At 47.2% G+C, this 8,734-nt stretch overlaps 1 protein-coding gene across 1 annotated transcript; it reads left to right on the top strand.

The window, feature by feature from the left end:
- Nucleotides 1-7,311: 7,311 nt before the first annotated feature.
- On the top strand, nt 7,312-8,027 carry LOC116863171 (retinoic acid early transcript 1E-like; the record flags this gene model as incomplete). The annotated part of the gene is given in 2 exon segments (XM_032850667.1): nt 7,312-7,575; nt 7,755-8,027. Coding segments are annotated over 2 exon segments (537 nt in total), but the record flags the coding sequence as incomplete, so codon positions are not given.
- Between the last annotated feature and the right edge of the window lie 707 nt (nt 8,028-8,734).

The following is an 8,734-nucleotide window of genomic DNA, read 5'->3' as shown; positions in this document are numbered from 1 at the left end:
GGTCCCACCCATGCCCAGTGACTGAACTGGTTTGTCTGCCCTGCTAGTGTCTGCTCCTCAGAGAGTCTGCCTGTTGCCTGAGCAGTGAGTCTCCTCAATCCTCTTACCCTCCAAAGGGCAGAAGAGGGGGTACATCTCCTGCCCCACAAGAAAGTAAAGGAGGGCCGGGGCACCTGGGTGGCTCAACAGGTCATGATCCCAGGGTCCTGGGATCAGTCCCACCTGGAGTTCCAGGGGGACCCTACTTCTCCCTCTGCCTCTGATCCCCCCCCACACACATGTGCTCTCCCTTGCTCTCTCTCTCTCTCTCTTTCTCTCTGAAGTATAAAATGTAGGGTGGGGGCATAAAATTAGAAGTGGGCTAAGGGAATGCAAGGAGGCAGGGGGAGGAAGAGGGACAATGGCTGCTGGAAGTGAGGCAGGACAGCTGACAGGTGCCAGCCCGAACCACAGTGGGGGCCCAACCCTCCGGCCTTTGCCCCTCTCCACGCCCATCCTCCCCATTGTTGTTTGCCCACTTTCTTGGGGAAACTTCTTGTTCTCAGTCCCCATCTCCTTCCTATGCCCCTGCCCGGCTCCCCAACCCCTCTCCCTTTCCGCTTTACCCCCCTCCCCAGGATTGCTCAGGTCTCCTGCCTCCTGTTAGTCCTCAGCACTGCCTGCGGGACAAAGGGTGACAGGGGGACTGGGGAAGGGGGTTGGCTGACCCCCAGGCCCCACCCTTGGACACTAAAGGCCATGTGCATCCCGGAGCACCCTCCTGGAGCAGCAACAGCGGCAGGTGGGCCAGGGAGAGGATTCTGGGCCCTGGGCCAGAGCTGGTGGATGGCTTTCCCAGCTGGCCGCACCCCTGTGGAGGTTTTTTCACACTAAGTCCAGGCATCTACCCACAGGCAAGCTCCGGGAAAATCAGAGGCAAAACAGCCCACACACCCCACCCATGCCCGTTCATCCTCCAGGCACTCCAGCCCTGCTTTCCTGAAATGCTCTTCCTGGCCAGAAACCAGTCAACTCCAGGGTATTTATAGGAAAATATGTGTGTACTTTCTGGTTCGGGCTTAATTTTTTTGGCCATGTTACTAGACAGGAGCAGATACTGTGGGGACCTTCCCTGCGTTGACACTACTGTCCCAACATAGCCAGTGCCTTCCCCACACGTTGTTAGACCTGCTGTGTGGGCATCAGTATGTACACTGTGTGAACATCTTGGGAAAAGATGCCTTTCTCCTCCACACCAGTCCTGCCTTCCAGAAGCATGGTACCTGGTATCATAGACGCTAGGATTCAAACTCCCTTCTTCCCTGTCGTGATCCCGTGGGGCTGCTGTGACGCACTGCCACAGACTCGGTGGCTTATAAACAACAGAAAATGTTTTCCCACAGTTCTGGCATCTGGGAAGTCCAGGATCAAGGCTCCGGCAGGTGTCTGGTGAGGGTCTGCTGCTTGGCTGGTAGACAGCTGTCTTCTCACTGTGCCTTCACATGGTAGAAGGATCCAGGCAACTCGGGGCCCGTTCATGGCCTGTCCTCCTGGCCTAGTCACTTCCCCAAGGCCCCACCATCCAAAACACCCACTGCAGGCAGATCCCCTACCCCAATAACTGATGGATAGGTCACCTGGAATTCCTGAAATCAACATGCACAGTTATGTCTCTGGCCTTTTGTTCTTCCTCATCCCCTGCCTAGAATTCTCTTTCTCCATATGTACTACCTGGTCAAGTTGTAGTAATCCATGAAGACTCACTCAAAAATCACCTCCTATGAAGACGTTCCACCTCTTCTAGACAGAATGCATCACCCCCTTTCTGAGCTTTGAAAGCTCTGAGCCCAGAAAGTGTCCCATTGTGTCCTAATTAGGCTGTGTGTCTGTCTCTTTTGTTGATTCATGAGCTCCTTCCTAAGGGGCCCATCCTTTGTCCGCTTGTGTGTCCCAGAAAATGGTTAGTGACTATTCATGACAGAGGATCAGTAAATTTGGATAGAACAAAGTGTTTTCATTAAACTGAAAACACCAGGATCTGGGAACACCTTCGTTGTAGGACTCAAGTCTAGATAAGTATTTTCGTTTCCTGTTTGCCTTTTCAACACTCCCATCCACACCTCCATCATCTGCCTTAGGTCTGTGAATTGAGTAATCTCAGCAATCGTCACTTGCCAAATATAATTACGAAAGAGTCATTAGGAGAACACCAGATACTGAGAAGACAAGAAGGTGGTGGACAAGAAGGTGGCTCCCTGCCTGTTGGAGATTACATCCTTTTCTTTTTTTGCCAGATTCAGGAGATGCTATGGGGATTAAGAATCAAGGTGAGACACCTGGGTGAATCTGTCACTTGAGCTTCCAACTCTTGATTTTGGCTCAGGTCATGGTCTCAGGGACGTGGGAACCCTGCTTAAGATTCTCTCTCTCAGCCCCTCAACAAACTGAAGTTTATTTTTAAAAATATACATATACATATGTAATATATACAATTTATATGAAATATATATTTTTATTAAAATATATACCTCATGTACACAGGGGAGATATTCAGGGAAAAATTAGTGACTCCTGGAAGGGGCTAAAAAGCCAGGATTAAGTGGCATATTAATAGAGAAAAGGGGAGCAGGGATGTGGGCCTTTTAGGAGAGAATAGCTGATTTTTTAGAAAAGATGAATGAACACTCAGAAGAATAGATAAGAGGTATAATGGTTTGTGACAAAGCTGTCTGGGTGTGTTGTGGACTTCTACTCTCCACTCCTGTGATGAGTAAATCCTGGTTGCCAGGAGATTGTGGACATGTGAGTTCCTTTCCAAATATCTGTCTTCAAACAAATGGGGGTGGGGGAGTGGGAAGGGAGTTCAGAGACAGCCTCCCCCTTCATTAGCTGTTTCTCAAAATAAGCAATATGACAAAGCAGTAAATGTGAGGGTGCCATATTCTACCACTCTTCACACCATACACAAAAAGATAACCCAAATTGGATATATATGTAAGGGATAAACCTATGAATGCATTAGAAGAAAACATAGGAATAAATCTTTGTGAGCTTGTTTGGAAAGACCTTCTTAAATGCACCAATAGCACAAGTAACAACAACAGCAAAAGATGAAATCAACTCCCTCAAAATTTAAAACACGTGTGCTTCAAAGAGACCATCAAGAAAGTAAAAGAGACAACCTACAGAAGGAGAGAAAGTAATTGCAAACCATCTATCTGGTAACACTGGTATCCAGAATATATATAGAACTCTAACATGGGATAATATGCAAGTCATAGCCCAGTTTTAAAATGGGGCAAGGATTGGAGTATGTATTTCTCCAAAGAAGTGTATAAATGGACAATAAGGACATGAAAATTCCTTAATATGCTTAGCCACCAAGGAAATACAAACCCAAACCACAGAGAGATACCACTTCACATCTCCTAGCATGGCTGGCATCAAGAAGACAAGATGCTGACAAGTGCTGGAGAGGATGTGGAGAAACCAGAACCCTCCTATGGGGTAGCAGATGAGACTGATGGAGTCAGCGTGGGTGATGGTGTGAGGCGAGGGGTCCATGGGTGCAGGGTAAGCCCGTGCACCTGGGACTGCGGATGTTCAAGGGTGACGTGTGGAAACCAGTATGGATGAGGAGCAGGTAGGGAATGTTGCTGGACAGCCACGGGTGGGGATCTGCTCCTCCTGCTTCTCTTCTCTTTTAGAGTTTCTCTTCTGAACGTGATATCCACACCTGCATAGCCATCGATGGTTTTTCCTTGGACAGTTTAGTTCCCTCATCTTTCATATCCCACAGGGTCTACATCCAATAAACCACTTGCCTCTTAACCATTTTCATTCGTTTGCTGTTTCATTTCCTGTATTCTTCTACATTTTTTTTTCTTATATAGTTGCCCTGGGGATTAGAGTTAATAGGTCTACCTAAAGCAGTCTAGTTCAGAGTAACACCAGCCTTGCTCCATTATCCTTTGATTTCTTCTCCCTCTTTGTGCCATCATTGTTCTACAGATACCTCTTTATACAGTTTAAATCCACATACCTCTTAAGCCAAAGGGGATTATCGCTGGTGCTTATGCAATTGTCTTTTAAATCAGATAGCAAATATACAGACATCAAAATCATTATGTTGTAAGCCTGAAATTGATACAATGTTATACATCAATTATGTCTCAATTTTTCTGAAAATCAACAGGAAATAAACAATTACAGGAATGCCTGGGTGGCTCAGTTGGTTAAGTGCCTCCTTCAGTTCAGATCATGAACCCAGGGTCCTGGGATTGAGCCTTGCATCAGGCTGACTGCTCAATGTGGAGCCTGCTTCTCCCTCTGCCTGCTGCTCCCCCTTCTTGTGCTCTCTCTCTGTAACAAATAAATAAAATCTTTTAAAAAACAATTAATTACAAATAAGAGTAAATGTGTAGTGTCTGTCATATTTATTATGTAGCTACTTTTACCATTGCTATTTATGTCTTCCTATGGATTTAAGGTACTGGGTAGAGCTTAGGCTTAGGTTTGGGACTTCAGACTCACTCAGCGACTGTGGAAAATGCTGGCCCCTTTATAAGCTAAGATGGACAAAGTCACACATAGCCTGTCCATGAGCCCAACCCGCTGGGTGTTCTAGCAGCTGCGTGAGTCACCCTTCCTGCCCACAAGTAGCATACCATACACGGAACATGCTCCAACAGGAATTTGTGGTCCTTCTGCCAGGCCAGGGTAGAAACGTGTTCTCAGACAGAATTTATCCAATTTTACTAGTCGGGAACGTTAGATGTAGTTTCAGACCCCTTCAGACACACTGACCCTCAGTCGTCTGGGCAAATAAGCCCCTTTTCCCAGAGAGAAAGCCCTGCACATAGTCTATGGTTACTTTCTTTGAAGTTTGTTTGTTGCCAGGCGACTTGGGGAGACCCTGTGCCTCAGGGACCTCGACCCAGCCCATCCCAAGGAGTCACTGAAGGTTCTTGGTCTTGTCCTGAGAATAATTCAAGGACAGACATTCAACACAGTGGATGAATGACACAAGCAGGAAAGTTTATTAAAGAGATTCTCTCAAAATGTGAGAGCGGGAGAGAGAGTAAGAGAGAGAGAGAATGCACAGGGGTTGGGTTTCTATCATTATTGACAGTTGTTAACTAGGGGTGGAATATTTATTACTTGGTATGGTGATACAGGCTTTCCCGCTTTTTCTTCTTGTTTGGTCAGGGGTTCCTTTTCCTGGCACGCGACATCTTGGGTCTAGCTGGTTTGATCTGGGTCCTTGTGGAGTGCAACCAGGCAGGCCCCCTACATTCCTGATAGCTCCTGAGAGCTGCCCCTGACTTCCTGATTGGTAGCCTCCAGGTAGGTGGTGACAACGGATGGCTGACTCTGAAACATCTGATCTAGTTAAAGGAATGTCAGTGATGCAGCCCACTTACCGGGCATCAGGAGAGCCCTGAGCCAGACTCATAAGATATCACCAAAAGGTTGTGACTTGCATTTTAAATAACTGGAAGAATACCAGGCATACAGTGAAAAACCTAACTGTGAGAGGGACAGATAGTATTTGACATTTTGACATCGTTATCCTCCAAAATTCTTGTTGAAATCCTTAACATAAAGGTATTAGGTGAGTCGTTCAGAAGTAATTAGGATAGGAGGCTGCCCCTCACTGCTGGCTATAAAAAGAAAAGAAAGTGCTTGTTGTCTCCTGCTACAATCCACCAGGTTGAAGACACAAGGAGAAAACTGCCCTCTTCAAGCTAGGAAGGGGTCCTCACTGGACAGAGGATCTGCTGATGTTTTGATCTTGAACTCCCCAGCCTCAGGAACTATAAGAAATAGACACTTGCTTTCTCAGCTGCCTGACAAGTGCTATTCTGGTATAGCAGCCTGAGCTTTCTAAGATGGTTGGATGGAATGGGGTGGGGAGATAGCTATAAAAGTAAGGGGGGGATGCGCTGAAAAGCATTAAGTCTTCAGAGGCACTTTGAAGAGAAAAATGACATGAGAAATGTCACAGTGACACCAAAGCTTTGTTCTTAGTCTAATTTGCACAACTCAAACACCAGAACCCCAAGACTTTCTCTAATGATAAAATACTTGGCTTTTCTTGGGTTTACAAGTCTTGGCTCCATCAGGATTGCTGGACTCAAGATTGTCAACCTGTCTTTGATGACAGACCTGGTGCCCTGTGTCTCCAGGTCCTTTGATTAACCTGTGTGCACTTGGGAAGTGTGAATCTCAGTCAGATATGAGAGAAGAGATCCAGTAGACATAGAAGGGGGTGGGAAAGGGGAGAGTGGAGAAAATGTGGAAAGATGGAGGAGGAAATGGGAAGATCAGGGAGGGAAGAAGAGGCAGTGTGGGAAGACAGGAAGTTGGTGGCAGCATGGGGGAGTGGGGGAGGGGAAAGGAACTCATTTCACTGGCAACAGTCCCACTTAGACTGGAAGTGGTTTCGAGGAGAGTGGAGAGGGATTTTTTTTAAGTGAAATTTGCTTTGTGATGTCTTCTCTCTGTCTTATCTTAAATGAGTAATCTTACCTTGAACAGGTACAAAACTCTCCCTCAGCACCACTTGCTTCTGTCAGATTCCTGCAGGACTGTCAGCCATCTTGTATGACGACATTGGGAAGTGCCCCACAACCACTTTCTGTAGTGTGCTGTCCAAGGGTGCCGCTCCTCAGGAATGTTGCCAGTATCTTATACTGCATCTTTTCTTTTGTTATTGCTGCTGCTGGTACAAGCCCAGAAGACAGTGAGCCATGAGTGTCCTGGGATCTGGGGACCTAGCTGGGGTGAGGGAAAACAGGAGAAAAGGGTTTCCCCACATTTCAAGCGAGTACCAACTTGTCCATGTATTCTGAAGGACCAGAGTCCCAGGCTAAGCATTCTCCTTGTACGGTGCTCCATGGGGCAGCTCCCCCTCTCCTGCCAGTTCCCACCTTCTATTCCAGGAAGCCACTCCTGGTTACCCCCAAGAGCCATCAGGAGTTTGGCATGTGTCCTATACTGTCTTTTTATTTTTTTTCCTTTCTGTTGAAAGTCCTGTCTGGTCAGCTAGATTTTAAGTCCCAGGAGGACAGACACTGTTTTGTAGCTTTTCTACCTAAGAACTTGACAGATGTCATTAAAAATATTTGTCATATGTATCCTCCTGGTAATAGTATGCGTCCCTGAGGGGTCTATGGTAGGTAACATCAAAGTACTTTCCTAAAGCTCAGACAGTAAAAGGTGGGGACTAAGGATCCAAAAGTGGATGGGGCTGGGATGGAGACCCCCCTCCCTCTGCAGTAAGGCTTTCAGAGGGAGTCTTGGGGCCCCAGGAGCCTTTTTCTTTCACAGATGCTCACTCTCTTTGCCTTGACCTCACTGTCACAACTCAATCCAGACCTGGAGACCGCTGGTATAAAATGCAGGGTTCAGTGGACAAAAAGCCCTTCCTTCAGTATGACAGTGACAGCAACAATTTCAGACCTTTGGGTCTCCTGGGGCAGAAGGTGAATGCCACCAAAGCATGGACAGAACTGACAGAGACACTGGAAGAGGTGGGGTAAGAGCTCAGGATGATCCTTCCTGATATAAAACTGGAGAACAGCATGACCAGGGGTGAGTAGGGGAAGGGACTGGGGAGAGGGAGACAGTCAGCAAGAGAGACAAGGAGCATGTGCAGTGTTGGGGCTCCTGTACAATAACTCAACACTGGCTCCACCTCAGAGACACACTGGACCTCATAGGAGATCATGGTGTTAAGAGTCCAAGCCGATGATTTTGTGTGTGGATTGCAGGTCCTCCCTCCCTGGACAACCAGCTGTGTTGTCAGCATGAAGCAGAACGGTGCCCCACTGCATCCTGGTGCTTCAACATCAATGGAGAGGTGGCCCTCCTCTTTGACGCTATGAGCATGACCTGGACAGTCATGAACCCTGGAGCCAGAGGCATCAAGGAGGAGTGGGAGGACAAGGGACTGTCTGACTATTTCAGGAGGATCTCCATGGGAGACTGCAATCACTGGCTCAGGGCATTCTTAGAACACTGGGAGAAAGTGCTGGAACCCCCAGGTAAATGAGCAGGGTGAGGTGGTTGCTCTCTTTAAAGGTCAAATACCTTCCTTTTCTGTGTGGATAGGAGTACGGGTGTGCAATTGGTTTGACGGATTAGTCAACTAACTGAGCTCTTGGTGGACTGGAGAGGCAGTGACCACCATAGGCCCTCCTATCGCACTCCTTTCCATTCGCCTCCCTCCACGCAGGGGCCCCCTTCCCCTATAACCAATGATCCAGTCACCTGGAACTGCTAGGTGGTCCCCGAGTCTACATTGTGCTTACAGCCTTCTCTTCTTCCTCTGTTTTACTTATCCTTTAACCAGCACAAAAGTCATGTCTGAGGAAGCCCTCCCCACCTCCCCCAGACAGAATGAAGCACCCCCAGTTCTGTCACTCTCAAAAAGCTCTGCCCACAGTGAATATGTCACACTCTTGTGATAATCAGATGGACATCAGCTGTCTCCCTCAGTAGAAATATGAGCTCCATGAGGACAGGGCACAACCCCGCATTCCTCTGTAGACCCCAGGTTCGGATAGAGTGGCTGCCACATCATGAATCAATAAATTTGGGGGTGACATGGGCTGCCTGGGGCAAGTAGGTGCTCAGGAAGGTATTTTATTATTTTTATTGAATTATAATTAACATCCAGAATATATTAATTTCACATATATAATATAATGATTCACCAATTTTATACATTACGCAGTTCTCATTGGGATAA

This window comes from Lontra canadensis, unplaced genomic scaffold, assembly GCF_010015895.1.
Source record: "Lontra canadensis isolate GAN:19392208 unplaced genomic scaffold, GSC_riverotter_1.0 scaffold645, whole genome shotgun sequence".
Lineage (NCBI taxonomy): Eukaryota > Metazoa > Chordata > Mammalia > Carnivora > Mustelidae > Lontra > Lontra canadensis.
Note: the sequence above shows the minus strand (reverse complement) of the source record. Positions and strands in the feature narration are given on the sequence as shown.